General features: G+C 33.8%; 4 protein-coding genes across 7 annotated transcripts; 3 read left to right on the top strand and 1 right to left on the bottom strand.

The window, feature by feature from the left end:
* The first annotated feature begins 201 nt into the window (after positions 1-201).
* On the top strand, positions 202-1,173 carry LOC124936585 (50S ribosomal protein L10, chloroplastic-like). The gene has a single exon (XM_047477097.1). The coding sequence runs from the start codon at positions 267-269 to the stop codon at positions 972-974; it is 708 nt and encodes a 235-aa protein (XP_047333053.1). The 5' UTR covers positions 202-266; the 3' UTR covers positions 975-1,173.
* Positions 1,174-3,480: 2,307 nt separating this feature from the next.
* LOC124936411 (protein MAEA homolog) lies at positions 3,481-11,139 on the top strand. Its single transcript, XM_047476911.1, has 7 exons — positions 3,481-3,856; positions 4,829-5,023; positions 9,496-9,618; positions 9,784-9,969; positions 10,305-10,438; positions 10,590-10,776; positions 10,859-11,139. The coding sequence occupies exons 1-7, from the start codon at positions 3,533-3,535 to the stop codon at positions 10,958-10,960; spliced, it is 1,251 nt and encodes a 416-aa protein (XP_047332867.1). The 5' UTR covers positions 3,481-3,532; the 3' UTR covers positions 10,961-11,139.
* A 571-nt stretch (positions 11,140-11,710) lies between these two features.
* Positions 11,711-13,491, top strand: LOC124935274 (agamous-like MADS-box protein AGL61). Its single transcript, XM_047475719.1, has 2 exons — positions 11,711-11,989; positions 12,865-13,491. The coding sequence occupies exons 1-2, from the start codon at positions 11,711-11,713 to the stop codon at positions 13,489-13,491; spliced, it is 906 nt and encodes a 301-aa protein (XP_047331675.1).
* A 226-nt stretch (positions 13,492-13,717) lies between these two features.
* On the bottom strand, positions 13,718-21,078 carry LOC124936557 (fructose-bisphosphate aldolase-lysine N-methyltransferase, chloroplastic). 4 transcript variants are annotated; one of them, XM_047477062.1, is made up of 15 exons: positions 20,913-21,078; positions 20,520-20,629; positions 20,059-20,122; positions 19,839-19,949; positions 19,269-19,328; positions 18,524-18,631; positions 17,728-17,797; positions 16,832-16,872; positions 16,638-16,718; positions 15,792-15,830; positions 15,486-15,569; positions 15,234-15,370; positions 14,358-14,446; positions 14,097-14,245; positions 13,718-14,025 (listed from the first exon to the last, which is right to left on the bottom strand). In XM_047477062.1, the coding sequence occupies exons 1-15, from the start codon at positions 21,039-21,041 to the stop codon at positions 13,876-13,878; spliced, it is 1,422 nt and encodes a 473-aa protein (XP_047333018.1). In that variant the 5' UTR covers positions 21,042-21,078; the 3' UTR covers positions 13,718-13,875. The 4 variants fall into 4 exon arrangements, with proteins under 4 accessions (XP_047333018.1, XP_047333020.1, XP_047333021.1 ...); XM_047477064.1 differs by having other exon boundaries at positions 20,515-20,629; positions 20,913-21,055; XM_047477063.1 differs by having other exon boundaries at positions 13,719-14,025; positions 15,792-15,827.
* Between the last annotated feature and the right edge of the window lie 1,329 nt (positions 21,079-22,407).

Raw genomic sequence — 22,407 nt, 5'->3', positions numbered from 1 at the left:
ATCTCGCAGGGATTCTTCAAAACCGAACGGGACCAATATAATAGGAAAAAATTATAGGAGTAGAAACACATCACCGCACCATTGACCTCTTAAGGTTTCTCAAAAATATATTTCTTTTACAAATTAAAGTTGTGGAGTTTGATTGAATACTTTTGTCAAGTTCAGGGGACAAAATATATTATTTTTCTTTTCAGATAAGATATGAAGGAAGAGATTGAATTGGTACTGTACCCGTCTTCCTCATCTCTCTCTGAACACCATCCGCCATGGAAGCCGCAGCTATCTTCAACTTCCCAACATCAAAACCTCCACAATCACCCAACTCCCTATCCCTAAAATCCCATTTCAGAAACCCATTTTCTCTCCCCATTCCCCATTCCACTTCCCACTCCATCCACCACCGTCGTTCCTCCACGATTCGATCAGCCATCAGTCGAACCAAGAAAGAAGAAACAGTGGAAAACGTCAAGAATCAGCTTGAGAATTGCTACCTCCTTGCTGGTATTCGTTACAAGGGTTTAACTGTGAAACAAATACAAGACCTCCGTAAATCTCTCCCCGAGACATCCAAACTCCTTGTGGCGAAGAACACTTTAGTTTACAAAGCCATTGAAGGAACAAAATGGGAAGTGTTAAAGCCTTGCATGACTGGAATGAACGCTTGGTTGTTCGTCCATAGTGAGGAGATTCCTGCAGCATTGAAGCCGTATAGGAACTTTCAGAAGGAGAAGAAACTAGAGGATAATGATTTCTCAGGGGCGGTGTTTGAAGGGAAATACTATGCGCCGGAGGAATTCAAGACACTAGAAACAATGCCCACCAGGGATGAGGTTTATGCACAGCTACTTGGGTCATTGCAGGGACCTGCAATTCAGGTTGTGGCTACCCTGCAAGCTCCGGCCAGAGATTTGGTCTTGCTTCTCAAAGCTCATTGTAAGAATCTTGAGGAGGGGAGTGCTGGTGGGGAACAATAGATGTAAGTTTTCTGTTGTATTTGAACAATTGATTGAATGATTTGAAGGAAGAGCATAAAGTATGTAGATTTTTGTTAATGTTGAATTCTTACAACTGCTCTCTGTTTATCGTTTCATTCATTGATGATATGGGTTGATATGGGTATGAATCTGTATTAGAAAAGGATGTAATGATATTTGTAGATGTTTATGAACTTCATTTGCTTAATTTCTGCAACTTAGTTATCTTCCTCAAAAGTCTTATTTGAATCAAGGTGTTGGATTGAATTTGAACTAGTTATTAGGAATTGGAAACTTTTGAGTTGAGATTGTTGTAAATGTGAATGATTAGTTGTTTGAATTGAAGCTGCATTTGAGTATGAATTCATTGTTTATCCTTTCATTGATGACATTGGTTGAATAATTCCTTTAAGCTGACCCATTGGAGATTTAGTTTAGTCAATAGTCACAAATTGATTATTGGTAATGTTGGGTTGTGGTTAGTTCTAAGTTCAATATAGAACCAAAATGGTCTTAGCTAGGCCAGCCACAACTAGAAACGCAGAAACCCGGAAAATCTTGGTCCTTAGCTTTTTGGTGAACCTATGGAGCTGGCAACTGTGGGTATCAAGAGTGAAGGGACAGTAACTTATCTACAATTTCAGGTTTCCTTCAAACAGAGGGAACAACTTAGGGAACCAAAGATGAATCCAAGGAGGAAGAGATTGAGTTGCATGAACCATTGACCGACCGGGAGGACACATGACTCAACCTTGTTCCAAATAGTTATGTCTGTCTTTTATTATCTGCTTATGTCTTTATTTTAACTAGTAAAATATGACTGAAATAGTATATTTGTCACCACCATAATAATAATAATAATACATTATCATTGTATTCTTAGTATTAGACTATTAGTTTATCAATTTAAAGAGACAAACTATTTATAAGTATATATTTTAAGAGTAACATGAATGATGAAAGACCGATTCTATTCCAGTTGTGTATCCAATATTCAACTTTTCCATTACAAGCAAATAAACAACAATATGAAGTACCCAATAGATTTTAACATATTATCAAATACACAATTTCTGAATTGATAGTTTAAATAATTGGATGTCTGGGTAAAAGGATGTCGTGAAGAGGGAAAATTGGAAGCAAAATCTACAAGTTTTGCCGTATAATAATTTTAATCCTACATGAGAGGTTTGAAACAAAAATGGATTTGAGGGTAAGTATGATAATTTGAAACCGGTTTGACTGAATATGAAAGTTTTTAGTTTATTTCTTTATGATAATATAAATTTTCAATATATTACTATATATATTATAATAAAAAATCAATTTATATAATTGTATTATATAATCTTTTTAAAGAATATAGTATAAACGGTTCCCGCGGGGATGATAGTAAAAAAATCCCTAAATAAAAAGGGACGGGAATGATAAATACAATTTTTTTTACGAAACGCTTCATTGTCATCCTTATTTGAGAGTAGGGCTGCAAATGAGTAAAGTTACTCGTGAGCCGCTTGCGAACCGCTCGGTTAAAGTTCGATTTGAACTTGATTTTGATCAAATTCGAGACACATCTAATATTTGTTGGGTGACTTGTCAGAATTTTTTTTAAGTTTGATATTAAATAATATATTTTTTTATTTATTATAATATTAAAACTTAAAATTTAAAATAAATCTTTTTTATTTATTCTCCTTGTTCAAAGTTTATATGTGAACCCCAAAAATTCAAAATTAAATAATTGGTAGTTGCTAGAATATATTATATTATTAATAATAATATACTTTGCAGATATATTTCATAAATATAATATATTACATATATTATAAAAATCATATAATAATTTTTTTTACAAATTTGTTTACTTATTTACAAATATTCTTCCATTTTTATCATTTTTCTCACTTATTCACAAATACTATTTTTTTTCATTATTTTTTTCACTTATTTACAAAAAAAAAAAAACTATTCAGTCACTTCAATTTTTCATATTATTTAATTCGAGAATCAGTAAATTCAATTTACTCAACTTTTTTCCATTAAATAGGTAGGTAAGTTTGATATTTTCGTTTTAAAAATAAATTTTGATTTGAGTTAGAGCTCGAATTCGAGTTTAAAAATTTAATTTGAGTTTAAATTTTTCGAGCCGAGCCGAGTCAAACTCGAACTCAAATTTATAAACTCGTTCGAGCCGAGCTAATAAATATTCGAGCTAATATGAGCTCAATTTGGCTCATAGATGACATGTATTTTTTATTTTTGTAAATAAATTTTATTATAGACATTACAAAATAATTTAAAAAAACTATCACAATCAAGAATGCTGATTGTTATCTGATTTAGAAAAAAAAATATATGATAATTTGATGCCAATAATACATCAATTTGATAAAAATGTCCTAAATTTGAGCCTAAAATAATCAATCATTCAACCAAATAATAATAAAATAAATTGTTAATTAATTATAATACATATTAGAAATTGAAATAATATATTGGAAATGATATTCCTTCATTCTCTTTCTCATTTCTCGATCCAACAATACTGCATTTGATCCATGGAGGTTGATTCTGTTCCCGGTGGAAATTCCGTTTCTTCAGCAATTCCATCCAACACCATGTCGGCGGCCGCCGCAGCATCCTGTGCTCCATCTTCGAAGTTAACTCAGTTGTCTGAATCATTAAAGCTAGAGCATCAGTTCATGAGGGTTCCGTTCGAGCACTACAAGAAAACGATCCGCACTAATCATCGGATTGTTGAGAAGGAGATCTCTTCTGTTGTCTCCTCAGTTGTTGACGTCGCAGATAGCGAGTTATCTCCAGGCGATGCAGTTCAACGCCTAAATTCACTGGTCTTTAGGTTACAAGGCCTGAAAAGGAAGGTATAATGATGAAAATTTTATCAATTTGTTTCTTAGATATTACGGGATTGAATAGGGTTTTTTTTCTTGTGTCCTGGCTTGAACTCTGAATCTTGCATCTATGTTGGTCTAATCATGTTATTCTTTATTCCTTGAAACATTTATATTCCTCAAGAAAAAGGTGGTTTTTTTATATGTACTTTTATGGATGATAACAATTAAGCAAGATCTTGATTAAACACTCAAGGGCTTCTTGATGTCATTTTAACCAACTGTTCTAAAAGTTCAAGAGCTACAAATTGCTATTGAAAATTCTCTATCCGACTAGTAGGAATATCAACATCCTGCAGCTTCTAACCAAGAAATTCCTCAAGGTAGTCAATAAGAGAAAGAGTAAAATGTCTTGCCACTGGAGGAGTCAATGGAAGTGTATTGTATTGAGTAAATTGAATGAAACGAGCAGAGTAGAGAGAGAAGATCAGGTTGGGAGAAGTTAAGAGAAAAGAAAATTACAGTACATAATCTGCCTCACACTCTTGAATCGACGACCTTTTAGACAGTACAGTTGTTAGTTGTTACAATTAAGTGATCTCCACATTATATGCATTCCATGTTAGCTTAAAGAGAATAACTTCCCTCTAGAATTCTTTTCAGAAGTCTTGAACTCAACCTCTTCCTTGGTATGAGATTTTCAATACAAAAGCTAATCTTGCAAAACATCTCTAGTACACCAATTCTAGTGGTTCTGGCTTAATATTGAAATGCCCAACCAATTGTAGTTGAGATTTTTGTCCATTCTCAAATTTATGAATCATGATGTAAATATTCAGGATGCAGTTACAGTTTGAAGTTGACTTTGAGGCAGTTATTTGCTATCCTTGAGATATGGTTTTGATGGTTAAAAATATTAAATAACATTGATCTGTATGAAAATTCTCTATAGTTACATGTTTCTGTTAGTTTTCTAATTCTACATCTAATTATTGTTATCAGCTGGAAGAAGGTGGTCTTGCAGAGAACATGCAAGCACAAAAATGCCGAGCACGCATAGATCATCTTGAATCAGCTGATGCAGAAAACTTATGCGAATGGAACAACACACGTTTGAAGCGAATACTCGTGGACTACATGCTGCGGATGTCCTACTATGATACTGCAGAAAAGCTGGCCAAGGACAGCGATATACTGGTAACTTTGTCATCATTATGAAAATGGTTGTTTTTATTCATTTTCCATTTATCTTATAGAATTTAAGATTAAGGTGAGGCTTATCATCAAGTTTACTAGCCAATCATTACTCTCTGTTTGATGAATATGGTTTAATAATAGTCTTTATTGGATTCTAATCCACTAGGGTAACTCAAGTAGCAAGAGTCTTGCCTAAGAGACTCTCGGGGTTCAATTCTCACTAAAAACGCCGTAAGTTGAAGATAGGGTCATGACTGTGGGGTCGTCCTAACTTCCTAAATTAAAAAAAAAAAGTTGTCTTTACTGGATTCTGCTACAGTATCTAAATATTCAAGGAAAATACTTTCAAGGTGAAAGTGTGCTCTATGAAATCCACATGTTGGTCAATACTGTTTTCTGAAGCTTATGTAATCAATAGACAAAATCAGTATCTTGCTTGAAAAGTTCACCTAGAAGAGTCATGAGATTCAATTTATATTTATAGGTCTTATTTGGAAACAATTTTGTACCACAATCTCAATCTGGATGAGAATCGCCAATGAGTTTCAGTTTTTATATGTAGGGATTACATGGAAACGATTTTATATCTTAATCTTAATCTGGATGAGAAATCGTTAATGAATTTCTGAATACAGATCTAAATATGTTTGGTATAAAAGATGTGGTTGACAGGGATGCACTGAAAATCAGGCCCCGCCTTCTGATTATCGTAAAATTTGGATTGCTTGTAAATCTCTTCATGCAAATACTTATTTTTATTATGTGTATATGGATTTAAATTTGAATATGGTTGAGATACACCATGTTCAAATGGGATCCCATCCAGAACCACACCCGAGTTAGAAATTAGGCTGGAAGTGTGTAATGTAGTCCTATAGAAACATGGTTGGCATATACTCAAGAATATTGACAATGGAACTCATTTATTGACTGATCAACATCCATTTGGTATTAACAAAGAAAATATTTTACCAGTCCTTTGCAGCTCACACTGAACCATATGAAGTCCATAGAAGTTCAAGAAAACTTATACTCATGAGCGTGTGTGACTAGCCATCAATATTTATCTCTTATTCTCTTGGCCTAGTTCTACCAACTATTTAGGCTTGCAAATTCTTTCCCTAGTCAAAGTATTTATTAAAGATCACCTTAAATAGGCTATGGAAGTAGAGGAGGCTAGGATTATGTGTAAGGTTGTATGCAACTGGAATATAGTAAAAAACCTTAGGCTTTGAATTTGTTATAATTTCTTGTGTTCAAATTTGAGCTTCCATTGGACCCAGACCTTGCCTAGTGGTTGGATAATTTATTTTCATATGAAATGTCAAGGGCTTAAATTTTACTACTTTAAGAAAAACTTCAATTCAACTCTAGGATATCGAATTTGATTAGGCTTAGTTAATAGTTTTCTCAGAGAATATCTTATTGATCCTTTTTGAAAAGGTCCAAAATAAGTGTGGTGGAGTGCTTATTGTGTATACTTGTACATGAGTGCTTTAATTTGAAGTTAATACCAATTATTGTATATGGTCTTGACTTATGTGAGAGCTTTAATTGGAAAATACTGTGAAAATAACAATCTACTGATCTAGGTTATTCCTACAAGTTAAGTTATGGTAAGTTCCACAAGTAATCTCTAGGCAAGTTATTCAAGTTAAATTATTTCACTCTTATCAATGTGTCTGTTTACATGTAATGTATTTATATGGGTGCTTATCATATCAAAGGACAAAGATATATATTTTAGTTTTGCTAAGTTATCAAAGATATTTGAAATTATTCCACGATCACTCTTCTTTCTCAAATTCTTCATTAGTATCATAGCAGTAGCAGTGTTACTGTTCTTGAGCAAAACACACTTCTGCATCCTCCGCCAATGGCCGGAGTAGCCATCGGTGGAGGGTTCCAATAGTTTCATCTCCACAAAAACAAGTCCATCTAATCTATTTCTTTTCTTCTATTTTTAATACCTATTCAAGACAAACAAGTGTTGGTTATGTCTATCTCGGTGTCATGTTCTGTACTTCCAAGAAGAAGAAGATTAGGAACTGTTCTGTCTCTTCTTATAGGCCAATCACTCACCTGCTGAAAAAAAGAAAAGAAAAAACCAGCAAAATCTGCATTTACAGCCGCTCAACTCCTGTAAGAATCTCTGCCACTCGCCGAAGCTAAAATGCCTATTTCATCGCTGGTTCTCCTTCAGCCATAAAGTCACTCTTTGCTATTTTTTTTTCACTTGGTTGCTTCCCTGCTCCAGCCACCATCGAAGTGGCATCGTCCACCACAAACATATGTAGCCATTAACACAGTGAGTGACTGTACCACATCCAACCGATCTGTTTTGTTTTTCAGGACTGTGCCACATCCAACCGCTCCCCCTTTCTCAAATAAACATATCAGTATTCTCAAACAAGCCTATTGTATCCCAAATATTAATACTTAATATATTTGATATGCTAATAATGCTATTTTTTACCCACCCAAAGTAGTTCAAATATTTTTTTTTGTACTTGTGAGGTTAGTGTCTAGTTCGATTTCAAAAGCACTTTGATTAAAGTGGGTACATGGCGATGGGATGATGTGCTAGCCTCCTCTAGGAAATAAAATATGGTCTCAAACAAAAAAATAATAATAATGTTTTTCCATTATTAATATTCACTTAACTATTTCATATTTCTAATTTCTTGTGTTGAATAATCAAACTTTTAATTTGAGTTCCTTTATTATTCAACTGAAATATAAATTTGAATTAGTTGAATTCAATAAGTCTTGTATTCAAACTATAATTGAGTTTGAGTTTGAGCTTGACTAGACTGTGTAACATGTCTTAGGGTTTGGTATAACATACGTGAAAATAGAATATATAAGTAGTCTCCAAAGTATTAGGTATTCTTGATTAATGAGGTGTATAAATAGGTGATAGATAGACTTGCATAGGATTATCCATGATATTAAAGTGAATAAGAGTTTGTCCATATTTTTGTGTGCAAGTTCTACCACTCATCTCCCCCTTTGGTCTTATTTTTCTCATTTACAGACTGTAACATTGGTATCGGTAAGATCTTTTATCCTGAAAAATCAAAAGTTTTTTTCACCACTAAGCCATCTGTAAACTGCACAATCTGAAGCTTCTACCTACATCATGGTAGAGACAGAGGCAAAGACAAATTTAAATATTGTCCCAACAAGATTTATAAAGACAAACTTTCCAAATTTAACGGGACAAATATTAAAGGATCGGGTTTATGTTGATGAGGAGTTTTTCTCCATAGAAAATATTCCTGGAGCTACTACCAAAGCCAGGATTGCTACAATACACTTTACAGAAAAGAAAAGATCATGGTACTCCACTGTTAAACATAATCTTGATCCTTACCATTATCTTGTAGTGATTTAATAAGAGAGGTCAAGAAACAAATTGCTAGTAACGATGAAGTCAAAGAAGTTCCTGAATGAAGTTATTCTGAGATTGCACGAACATGTCAAAGGCAAAGCGAAAGAAGACATTTCTCTTTCTCTTATAAAGAATGAAAATCGGAAACTCACTAAGAAGAGACGAAGATGAACTCAAATGCTCTGGATCAAGAATGCTCGTCCAAAGCAAAACTTCTAGAAACATTCGGAGTCCAAGGAGATTTTATTACAAAAATTGATTTAACAAGTTTTAATCTAAATAAGTCTTCTTTCTTAACTCAGGATAACTCAAGTGATAAGAGTCTTGTCTAAGAGACCAAATGTTTCGGGTTAGATTCTCACTAAGAATGATTTAAGTTGAAATGGGGGACATGACTGGTGGTGGGGTGGGGGATAGCTTCCTAAATTTAGAAAAAAAGTCTTCCTTATGGATTGACGAAAAGGTTTTCATACATGACTAGTTGTTGTGAAAGAAGCTACAAACTTACATCTGTTTGGACAAGACAGCACGGCGACGGATTGATAACAACAAAGCCACCAAATTTAATTGTCGATCTTATAATTAGTCAGATGGATCGAAAGAAGGTGGACAAATCAAAAGTTTTATATTCTTTGAGATCAAACATAGAAGGCAAATCAAACGGAGAAGTGACCAATTCTTGTTTGAGTTTCTGAACTTTTTTGCTTTTGCTTTTGCTTTTTCTGTTTGACCTTTTTGAGGAAAATGAAGCTTTGAAGGGGGTGTGTAACATGTCTTAGGGTTAGGTATAATATGGGGGAAAATAAAATATATAAAATAATCCCCAAAGTATTAGTTATGATATAAATAATGTACACTAAAGTTACATACAATTGGTATTCTTGATTATTGAGGCAAATGTGATAGATAAACTTGTTTGGAATTATCCATGATATGAAAGAAATAAGAGTTTTTCCAGATTTTGTGTGCAAGTCAACCCCTCTCATCTCTCCTTCTTGGTCTTATTTTTCTCAATTTCTATTCAATAACAGATTGATACAGGATTAAGTTCATTTGAGTTCTTTTTCTTCTGTGCTAGGATTTTGTTGATATTGATGTATTTCATGAGGCAAAAAAAGTAATCATTGCCTTAAATAACAAAGATGTAGCTCCTGCACTAGCTTGGTGTTCTGAAAACAAGTCTCGACTGAAGAAGTCCAAGGTATATATAAGTTCATAAGTTCATTACTACTGTCATGCATTCTTATTTTGGTACGTAAATTTGGGTAGTGACATGACTTTGACGATGCTATAATGCTGCTCCTAGTGACTTTTGTCATACGTCCATATTGGTTAATAGAATTTGAGATTTGGATTATTTTGACAGAGCAAGTTTGAATTCCAATTGAGACTTCAAGAATTTATAGAACTGGTTCGTGCTGTTAAGCACCTGGATGCTATTGCGTATGCACGTAAATATCTTTCACCGTGGGGAGGTACTTATTTGAAAGAAGTCCAGAGAGTAATGGCCACGCTAGCTTTTAAAGGTACCACTGAATGTCCAACATACAAGGTAAACAAACTCTTCTTCCTTTTTCTTTATTTATTTTTCTTTATCATGATCTTTTGGTAAACATGCAACAAAGTGGACTCAATTGTACTTTATAGTATCTCTTATGAAATAATTACTAAAGCTTATCGTTAGACGAGAGATATTAACATTGTGAAGAAAATACAGCTTATAAATGTGATGCTATATTACGCTTTACTTGTTCTCCAAGGTACATTTTGGGTTCGGTTTGCACCTTATATTCTCACAGTCATCATGAGTGTCCTGATTGAGGTTACAATTGGTATTGAAGTCATATATGTTAAACCGTTAACTGAGTTATATTATGGTGAAATCAGGTGCTATTTGAAGCAAAACAATGGGATTACTTGGTTGAACAATTCAAACAGGAGTTTTGCAAGCTATATGGGATGACTTTTGAGTCTCTGCTGAACATTTTCTTGCAAGCTGGCTTGTCTGCACTCAAAACACCGTAACCTCCACTAACCCATTTACTAGACACTTTCTTTTCTTGCAAAGCAAATGGTTCAGTCTGAACTGTTTTGTTTTCGAAAAAAGAGAAAAAATTCAATCTAAACTATTAATATGCTTTTATGTGTTTGGTTTGCTTTGACGTGAAATAGATTTTGTTATGAAGACGATTGCACAAAAGAAGACCCACTATCACAAGAGCTCTTCCGCAAACTAGCAATGCCTTTGCCATTCTCGAAACAACATCACTCAAAGCTGGTCTGTTACATAACAAAGGACTTAATGGACACTGAGAATCCTCCACTAGTCTTGCCTAATGGACATGTCTACAGCACAAAGGTCGGTCTATCCCTATAAAATGGAATCTGTTTCATAAAAATATGTTCTCCGCCTAACTTCTTTCAGTCGTCCAATCCTGCAGGCTATGGAAGAAATGGCCAGAAAAAACAATGGCGTGATTCAATGTCCAAGAACCGGAGATATATGCAATTTCTCCAACTTAGTCAAGTCGTACATTTCATGAATCCTTCTTCCTTCTTCGCGATCACCCTTGTCAGTGGAATCAATTACTCTATTATCTCTTTCACAGTTATTAGGTGGGCATTATTATTGTACATATGAAACTTGTTTGTACTTTTTCTAATAACTCACATATTACTTGAAACATTTACCAAATCTCTTAATGAGTGGCTTTTTCTTGTATTCTTCAAGATGATTGTGGTAATAGATATTATAGATTTGAAAGTATAATCTAGTAGATAGAGAACCATATGAAGGCATATTTAATTTAGGGTTGTCACTCCAACGATTTTTTTAGCCTAAAAATGGAATAACAAGAAAATTCAAGACAACATTTTTAATAATAAGATTGTTGTAAAAGAACAAACTTTGTAAGAGAAAGTTGTGAAGAAAAATCATTAGAATTCAAGTATATATATGAATATAATTAAAATTACCTACAGAATTTTATTTTATTTTAAAATAATAATTGGATCAGAGATCAGTTAGGAGTCATTTTAAACATGCAATTTATATATATATATATATATATATATATATATATATATAATATACGTATAAAGATAAGAAATATATATTCTATTAAATTGAGAAAAAAAACTAGTAATTTAATTGAAAACAATTAAAGTTTGTTACAATGTTTGTTATTTCATGTGGGCCGAGCCCCAAATTCCAAGCCCGCCCGCCCGCCCGGCCCAAGCATTTTTAGGTAGAGCGGGAAACAACGACATAATATAAGAACATAATATAAGACATGATCGAGATCAAGAACATTCCCTGTCGCGATCATACAACGAACACGGATCTTCATCGTCGTCTGTCTGTCTGTCTTACTCTACGGAATCGTGATTATACAACAACGAACACGGATTTTCATCGTCGTCTGTCTGTCTGTTTTACTCCACGGAATTGCGATCATACAATGAACACGTACGGATCTTCATCGTCGTCTGTTTGTCTTACTCCACAGAATTGCGATCATACAACGAACACGGTTTTCCTTGGATCTACGACTCCACCTCTCCACTGTTTGGTATTTCTTCTCCTTTAGATCTGTAACTTTGAATTTTTTATAATGGTGTAATCGCGTGTTTTATTATCCTTCATAATCATATGAATGTTCTAATTATGTTCTCGTCTGTCTGCAATTATTTATATGGTTCAATGTTTGTTTGATTGTTTGATTGAGATCCCAATGATGTATGTCCGTAATATATATATGTATGTGTTTGATTGATTGATCGATTCAAACTGTAGAAATATATAGGAAACGAACGAGGATCCTATATTCCCAATTGAACAGTTCGGATCCTTAATATAAAACTCAATTGAACATCGTTCGGTTCAAAATATTCACAAAATTATTCAAGGACAGGCATCGTCTTGCAACGAAAAAAACTGTATAAAGTCTAGAATACCCGGGCAAGATAGTCTAGCGAAAAGCAAGATCGCGAGACGATCCTGCCTTTGTGTCAAGAGAATGAGGAATTCGTCAGAATATTTTGAAATGGTCATTTTCACCGTTAAATTTATGGCATGGATGAAATCTCGGGGTCATCTTGTTAAATTTCTCTAAAATAATAAAAATAAAAAAAAAATCAGAAAATAAAATAAATTAAAACATTTTTTTAAAATAAATAAAATACAAATTAAGTATTAACTCTTACGGTCAAATAAAAACAAAAACCATTCGAATGGAAAATTAAATTTTAAATTAGAAGAAAACAATGATTATTGATAACTAATATTCAACGGGATCCCATTATTAATTTATTCAACATAATAAAGACTAGAACATTAAGATTTAAGATATAAACTAATCAAGATATATGTAGAACAAAGTTTTATTTTATCCTTTGTTTTCACCTTTTATTTGTTGCTGTTCTTATATTTTCTTTCTTAACGCAGAACATGGAATCCGACATGACCAAGAAAAGGAAGAAAACAAAGGGAAAACAGAAAATTGAGATCAAGAAAATAGAGAAATCGAATTACCGGCAAGTCACATTCTCCAAACGCCGGGCAGGCCTATTCAAGAAAGCCACCGAGCTCTGCGTCCTAACCGGCGCTAATGTCCTGGCTCTCGTCACCTCGCCTGGCAACCGCACCTTCACCTTCAGCAGCCAACCCAACCCCGAAGACCTTCTCCGTCGCGTCATCCTCCCCGAAAAAAACCGTTACGAGTGTTCCACCAGTTCGTTGTCAAATGGGCTTCAAATGAATAATGAGATGGTTTTAGAGAACCGGAAATATTTGAACCAACGGTACGAGAAATTGGCGGCTGCGCTTGAGGAGGAGAAGAAGATTGGAGAGAGGCTGGCGGCGGAGGAGAGTGGCCGGAGGACATTCTGGTGGGAAGAGGAAGTAGACGTGAAGAGGATGGGGGAAGAAGAGTTGGAGTGTTATTTGATGGCATTGAGGAAGATGAAGAACAATGTTGACAAGATTTTGATGGACAAGAAAAATGATACATTTTTGGTCCCTAATTCTCCAACCATGGATGATATAGATGTTAGCCAATATCTTAATATTTGATATTCCATGTTTTAATTTTGATTTAGAACAACATTAATTGTCACTATATATTCATGTATTACCATAGTTTCCTTAATTTGAATGATTTTTAGTTACTAGATGTGAATTTTGAGCTTTTAATTTGTTTAGATTAATACAATACTATTGCTTGAATATATATAGTTACAGAACTGCATATAGTTACATAACAAAAAATAAAAAATTAATTAAAAAACGGTTTTACCATTTAAACACGTGTACATCTATAACTAGATCAGTTAAACGTATATATTGCCAAAAATTGGCTCATTTTAGCTAAATTGAACTGGTACAATTGCTAATTGTATTTGTCACTTTCAAAACAAATCATTGATCTACAAATCCAAAGTGAGAAAGAGAGATCTTCTACAAATCCAATAATTGGACGCAATAGTTCTTCAGCCAGTCAGAAGCCGACTTCAAGATGCGAACCTCGCCAATGAGAAGATCTCGAGCCATCTTCTTTCTGAGAGTGTATTTATCGGTCATGCATAACAAGGTGGTTGTCTCGATTGACTGAAACCAGATATAGTTAAAACATAAGAGCTCTAACTTGCTACAATGGTTTAAAGTCATTTATTCTATACCTTTAGAGATGAGATATACTCAGTAATCAACAGAGTGATTTGTGACAGCAAAAATTTATGAGCTTCAATTTCCTTGCTACTATTTCTCAAAGGGAGTCTAGCTATTCGTCCATCGCCTTTTGAAGCTTCATTTTCCAATTCATCTAGCTCTGGATATTATATTGACATTATTTATGAAGAATATTATTATGAGATGACCTATAAAGTCACTGATTGTTGAAAGAAAAACTAGACTTGTTTGTTTTCAGATTTTCTTTAAACCTTGAGAAGATGTGCAACAAATGACGCGGGCAAATGCTCGGAGGGACTGCGGAATTCCCTTTCCTTTCCCTTTAGCAGACTTCACTTCCCTGGACGAAGATTCGGTTATTAGCAGCTAATAATAATACTCATAATAACAGATTTACAGTAAGACCATAGTGTCTAACCTTACAAAAATATTTTTATTTGGAAACAATTACTATTTTTTTTTATCTCAATCCGGATCCATATGAGAAACAATTAATAAATTTGTATATTTGTGTCTGACTAAGTTCTATTTTCAATCGTGATCTTCATCTCTTAATCCACGTCCAGATGATGTATATGTAAAAAAAACGTGTTTTCAAATGTGGGTTCATAGAAACTACGTAAGAAGTTCACTTAGGTAGAGATGTTTCACCGAAAAACACATTCAAACCTTGTTGAGTTGGTCGGCTCAATAGGTTAGCAAGCATAATAATAAAACTAAAGTTCACTCCATAACAAATAAATAATAACATGTGGAGATAAAAAGATAAATAATTAGTAAATTTATAAATAAGACTTAAAGTATTTTCTTAAACTCTTGTCCTTTTTTCTTGTATAACCCTTCAACTACGAAAACATTTTTATACGAATCCTTTTTTAATAAACATATATTAAACTGTTCAAACACTCATCCAATCTGATCATCTTCGCATATAAACAGATAAATAGTACAGTTAACATCTTGGGATAGAATGAGAAGGTGAAGGGATTTTTCTTATACGACGAGCTATTAGCGTATCTCTGTTGCAACATCTCAGTTGACACATATATATAATGATAAACAGGCCATTTATAAAAGGGACAAAAAGACGAAACAGGAAAGGAAGAACAAAAAAGAATAAGAGAAACCTGATAGTGAAAGAATCCCAAGAAGAGTGAAAGTTGTGGACATCTTTATTAATGTTTGGTGTAAAACGTTTGAGGAGTTCCATCTTCCTTACGCTCAAAGGGCTACCATGATGAGGTATCTTCACATGAATCGTCACCTGAAACCAACAGATTTTCACGTGCAAGGATTATTTATAACCAAAAAGAGAGACTTGAACAGTTAAAAATCAATAGATTTACAGCCATATTATGCTTCTTTAATAAAATTCTCACCTCATCATGATTATTGTGAGGAAGTGCAAACCCAAAATCCAATAGAAGAGTAGCATTTGAAAACTTCCCATATCTTATAAAAACCTGAAGATAAAATTGTATACATAATTACATATGTAAATTAAAATGAATACTTGAAAATATCTTTGCCGAAGAATGCTACCAACTACTACTAAATTCTTTAATAAAAAATACTATGCAACCAACAACTATAACAAAAAGAAATATATATCTAAATCCCTAACTCTTGAGAAAAAGTCTATGGAATTATGGATTTGAAAAATGGAACATGTCCAATGCTCATACCTGCTCACCTGGTGCATACTTCTGGTCTGCAATAACCTGCTATTATTAATCAAATTTAGTATATCTATAATGATATTTGGAACTGGAAGAAACATAGGTTTGAATAGAAATGTCCATTATCTAATACATTATTTTGTAAGAACACAAATAAATCAGAGTAATGCTTCTCGAACAAGCCCGGGAGACTTGGCTGTGGAAAGGAGCCGTAGTCACCCATTTATGAGGAGATTTTAATTTCTTATGGTTGATTCCAATAGCTGGAAGCAGTGGAAAGAGAATATATGCAAGTACACACAAGATGAAAAATATGAAGAGAATAAATTTCATAGGAGATCTGAAAGATTTGGTAAAGTAAAACAATTATACTACATATGTAATATATTACCAATAAATCTCAACTTAAGAAGACACTATATTTTAGTCCTTGCGAGTAGCACAAAAATGAAAAGTTATTCAGGGACCAGGGTGAATATGATATACCTTGTCATTTGAGCATAAAACGACTATTATCTAATATAATCAATCATAGATCTTGATGTCCACATTCAGGAGAAAATGGATAATAGAAACGTGAAGTAACAGTTCCATGGAGGATGGAATTCTATAAACAAAAATTTTAAATTCAATTGGATTGTAATCCATGTTACTAGTTGTAGCTTCAGCTATTTTGCAATCAGAAACTTGTTAGGTGTGCTATCATCGCCATAAATTATTTAGTTCCATGCTAGTAACAAGAATTGACTTAAGATTGTATCTTCTCTTAATGATCTCTATTGTGGTTAGTCCTAAATCTGGGATAATACAAACAAATACAAATAAACAGAAACGTTTAGACGGATGGATAACCTCTGATTGGCCTGTGTGGTCATCGTACAATACGATCGTCTCTGAAAGACCATCATGATTCAAAAAGTCTGCAAAAGGGATCTAAGGAACGCTTGTAAAAACTGGAAAGTGAACTGAAAGACCATCATGATTGAACTATAAACATATATATTGAATGAACACATAACAACAACATAATCATAAGAATAGCATACCAAATACACTCCTTTGGTACTTCTCCATGCCCGAGATTCAACTGACAAAATCAAAATAACCACTATCAAGATAATAACATGTACAAAAAGCAGAAACAAAAGATCTACATAGACGGTTGAGAAAGACTACACAACTGACCCACATGCAAATTTTGGTTCCAGTTGTGAGCTACTTAATAGATTCATTTAACAATGCACCCAATATGTCACCACCACTTAACATAAAATTTGTACAGCTTCTAACCAAGGAGTAGCAAATAATCCCAGAAAGTTTCTATTCTTGCTTCACACAGGTGTGTTGTCTGCTAGTCCTAGGAAACTATCTACTCTACCATAGAATCTCACAAAACAAAGCCCTCCATAAAAAAAGGCAACTTTAACTAGCAAATAAAAAGTCCTCCAGTCAATTTTCAAAACAAAGGAACAAAAACATTAAACAAGGCAAACCACCTCCACCGACCTTAATACAACTGATATGATATTATTCTAAAATTTTCTAATAGCTTGTTCATGCCAGGACCATACATAGAATTATCAAAAAAAAAAAGTGTAGTGCTTTACAAAATTCATTCATATATTCGTAGATAGAATATAGAATCATTATTTTTTAGAAATTAATGTTTGTATATTAAAATGTTTAATGAGATTATGAGTTAATGCAATATAGAATTAATATATGCAAGAAAAAGTAAACTAAAGCATGATTAAGTACCTGCTTTCTATACTCACAAAAATAGTTTTGCAAAATTGAAATAATGCTAATGCCATCAACTAAAACTACAATGGACCACATAAAATCCCTAGTGAAGATTCTGGCTCAAACTTTAGGCATACCTCTTATACTATAATAAGTGTCATCATTAAATGATTAACAAATTTAGTTACTGAAACTTTACCCAATGCATAGGCATGTCTAAAATCATCAAAGTCGAATTGTCCAGAGGTTCCAGTATAGCAATCAAGAGCCTGAACTCATTAGGAAAGAAAGGATCATAAACTGAAGTTGCATTACATCTTGAATATTGAACTACAAGTGTGATCATCATGAGAATGTAAGACTACATGTTTTAAGAGACTACAATTTAGTGGCAACTAAAGCATCTTAGAAGAAATTGTGTTAAATTTTATTCATGGGTCATGCCCTTTAAATGTACACAACAATTCTAGAATAGATTCCCTTTCCTAGAATAACAGGATAATTACTTCTAAGATAATTATATAGATAATTGTCCTTGACATTAAATATTAGGATAATCCTAATATTTCTAATTTAATTAGGATATATTTCAACACTCCCCTCAAGTTGGTTGTACATGTTATACATGCCCAGCTTGCAACTCAATTCTTCAAATCTGGTCGTACAAGGACAATGACTGCATTACGTTCAGTTGTCGGTATGTAAGAGATTGAGATGTTAATATTGTAATTAGTAGAGTAAGTTAGAGGAAGTATGATATGAATCTAGGTTTCTCTGATCTAAAGGCTTAGATCCTTCTCTTCATATCTATCTTTCTTCTATAAATTCTAGATGTCTAGGCTGGTACATTAAAATATATGAGAGCTACTTTACAAATTTCAGAAGCAACCTTTAGCACCTGTCAATTTTGATATTGTGTCACAAATAAACAATATTCTTCCTACTTATATTATTTCTATGTAGAAATGTATAGTACAAAGAAGGAAAAAGCTTACTGGTTTAGCTGACAAAAATTCATTGTGTATATGCATATTTTTCCACATTGTTTGATGATATAATGTGCTTGGGCGAATCATCGCCAACTCCTTTTGGCTCCAGAATATCTGCAGCAATAGATGAAAACAAAAATTTTAACACCTTTGTCCTACATAGTCCTACCCTGGATTTGGCATGTTGCATGTTCACACCACATATGATGAAAATGGATGCAAACGTGAATTAGCTTGGCTAAACAATCTAGTGAGTGGGATTCAATTTTATTGTACTGAATCGATGATCATGTATTTTGACTAGGCAGTTAAAAATCCATGTAACAAGACTAGTATACTGAAAGTAATTATAGTATGGTTTGTGATTATATAATAAGAAGATTTTAGAGATCATATAAACTCCTTTATGCAGACAAGAAGCTAATTATCTTATTAATTCTTCGTCTTCATCTTCTCTTCTTTCTTTCATTTTTTTTGCTTTCATGTAACAAGTTAGCCATGACATATTATACCCTCCATCTTGAGATGGGTTTAGGTCTTAGACAATTAATATTGTACTATCCTATATGGGGCTCTATCACTTTAATAAATTTAATAAGCAGTCATCCTAATCAATACTTTAAGAAACAATGATTTTGTGTACTAAAATAAAGCAATATAAACACAGAGCATTTTGGAAGCCTATTTGCAAAGAAAATTCATGGAAATCCACATAATTCAACTGAAAAGTAAAAAAATAATATTCATTTACTGTGTTATGCATCTCCTCAGGATGTGGAAGACGACTTATATATGGAGCCCAATCAGAGTTCTGCAGAATAGGAAACAAGCCAGTCAGAAAAAGAAATTAGCTCACGACTCATAATATTCTTACAAAATGCCTAAGGAAATACTACATTTGTTATTTCGGTATTAAATTTCCATATCTCAATTATGAACCGAAAAAATCTACATTTGTTAGGTTTTCGAAAGATACAATGATTTGAAAAAATAATTTGGATTATCATCATGAAAATTAATTTGGACCATCATTGAGAAAATAAATCTAGACCATGATGAAAAAAATAACTCTTATACCAAAAAAAAATAACTTTCAATTTTAACTTTAACGATTTTCAATTGAATTGTGATGGTAACAAAATAGTAGTTTATAAACAGGCTCACTGTACGATTGTGATACATCAATGAAAGAAGTATTTCCCTTGTTGCAAACAAAATACATGAATATTAAGGATCTAACATGTTAAAATCACAAAGTCACCAGTATAATTTGAAACTTGATGATATAATGGATATATGGGATTCAGAGTCATGGCCATACCAAGCCCATCCTTTGCTCAAATAGAACTACAATAGCTAGCTTTGTCACATCACCCACATTATCACTCAACATGTCATTAATTTCTGGAAGGAGATTACACGGTGATAATTGCTGCAGATCATACACAGCAAATGTTCAACACAAGTTGCAAAATTATTAATGGGCAGTAGACATACTGACATACATATAAAGTTCAGAATAATCATGACTGATATTGTACCACATTCAAAGGAATTCTTAACATGAAATCACCAACTTCAATTGACTTAGAAGCGTAAAGTGACCTGCAAGCAAAGGAACCAATGAAGATAGCTAGAGAGAACAAATCCAAAAGATGGAAATAGTTTCCATGTTTCTCACATTTCATTGCCAAGACATGAAAGAAATCACTCTTCTGGTTTAAGCAACATTATATATATTAGTTGCAAACAAACATTAATCTACCACTAGAAGCAGCACTTTGTAGCTTAACTCAACTGAAAGAAGTTCCTAAATCAAAGAAAGTTATCTTCCTTACATTTATTTCCCTGATTCATTAACCAATGATCAAAGTAGTTAACAATTGGAAGTCTTTCCTTGAACAGTGGAGCATCATGGTGGTAGATATCAAAACTTAGAACATACATGTTTCAACATTGAGAAAGAATTGTTGTCTACAAATGAAAAAATGCTATACCTTACCTTCCATAAGCTGATTTTGCAATTGAAAGCACCGATGATATTTCTGTCCCGGCCCTCTTCTCTAGCCATGGCAAGAAATCATCACAATCTTCGTCAAAGCATCTTGTCACCTAAGTAAATAATTATATAAAACAGCTCATTAAAACGAACACCAATCATCAACTCAACTAATATAGAAAAACAACACGCCCCCATTTGGTAGAACATTCATGATTAAACTGACCCAATATCAATTCAAGAATGCAAACAAAGGGCAGGAGATGTTCCTAGTCCAAATTGGAAAATTGACTGAATTGCATGGTTCTGAATTCTTAATGTCGAAAATAAATCAATGGGTTTGTGTTATCTTTTCAAAAGAAATGAGATAGGAAAAGAAAATCGGAAATTTGAAACCTGGGTAGAGGAGGAAGTGGAGAAGTTGAGATTGCAAGTTCTCATACGACTGGAAAGAGTAAAGATTGGCCATTTGGAGCCCAAAATATCGACGCTCCACAGCAATATGGCCTTAGCAGCTAGAGACATTCTTTCGGATGCTACTACTGTCAAGTAAACGAGGATACCATTATCCCTCTAGCTTAGCTTAGCCTAGTATATCGGGAAATTTGATGGAATAACCCTCATAAGAGGGGAATTTCCACTATTAACAGGTCATTAATAAATTTTTCATTTTTGACAGCAAAAGGTCAGTTTTACCCTTTATTAAAAAAAAAAAAAAAAAATCAGTAAAGTGAGTGCGCATTTCAGTTATGAAATGCCACTTTCTTCTCCATTTCCCTCCTCTCCACCAACCGTCCTTTCCCCGTCCTTCCATCATCAAGGTTCTTCATCATCAAGCTTCCTTCATCAAGGTTCTTCATCATCAAGCTTCCTTCATCATCAAGCTTCCTTCATCACCTACGGCTCCTTCCTTCATCATCGACGATCGTCTTCAACATTCAGGTTAGACGTTCGTCCTTTTAGGGTTTTGTTGTTTAGAGTCTAGGATGTAGGTTAGGTCATGGAATAAAGGTTTTAGAGCTTGGCTGATATGTTTTACAGTGAAATATACATCCGAAGAAGGTGACGAAGGCGACAGTGCATCTGTCGCAGACGACAGTGCATCTGTCGCAGGCGGGAAATGCATCTGTCGCATGCGACAGTTCATCTGTCGCATGCGACAGATGCATTAGATGCATTTTCCTCCTTGCATTTTCCTCCTTGCATTTTCCTCCTTTACCTGGTCACTGTCACTGACTTCTTTGAATTTTTTTCAATTGCAGATCACATGAATGTTGGTGTTTTTCTACTCTTTGATGGAGACTGGAAAACTGATGATTGTGGGGTTAGTTCTTTTGTCTCAAGTTCGTGTCGTGGTGTGAATGTACCCCGAAATGCTACATATGAAGAGTTAGCTTCAATTGTCTATAATTCTATTGGTGTGGACAAACTAAGATATGACTTAGTGTTCAAGGTAAAGTATAATATGCTAATGATCAATTCTCCTCCTGCAACAATCATTGGAGATAGCGATGTGGCGTTCTATTTACAAGAACTCTCGTCTTCACTGCCCAATCATCGCGCCCCGCTATGTGTCTCCTTAGTAGAGAAGTTAATACCTTCAACTCAACAAAGTGAAAGACCAGAAAATGACATATTTGAGCAGCAAGATATCTTACCAAGGCATCGAGATGTGTTTGAGCAGCAAGATGTATTCCCAAGTCAACAAGATGTATTCCCAAGACAACAAGATGTATCTGAGCAGCAGGATGTGTTTGAGCAGCAAGATGTATTCCCAAGTCAACAAGATGTATTCCTAAGGCAACAAGATGTATCTAAGCATGTGTTTGAGCAGCAGGATGTGTTTGAGCAGCGAGATATATTTGAGCAGCAAGATGTTTTTGAGCAGAGA

Source organism: Impatiens glandulifera, chromosome 4 (genome assembly GCF_907164915.1).
Source record: "Impatiens glandulifera chromosome 4, dImpGla2.1, whole genome shotgun sequence".
NCBI lineage: Eukaryota > Viridiplantae > Streptophyta > Magnoliopsida > Ericales > Balsaminaceae > Impatiens > Impatiens glandulifera.
The sequence above is the reverse complement of the archived record's forward strand: the minus strand, read 5'-3'. Positions and strand labels throughout refer to the sequence as shown.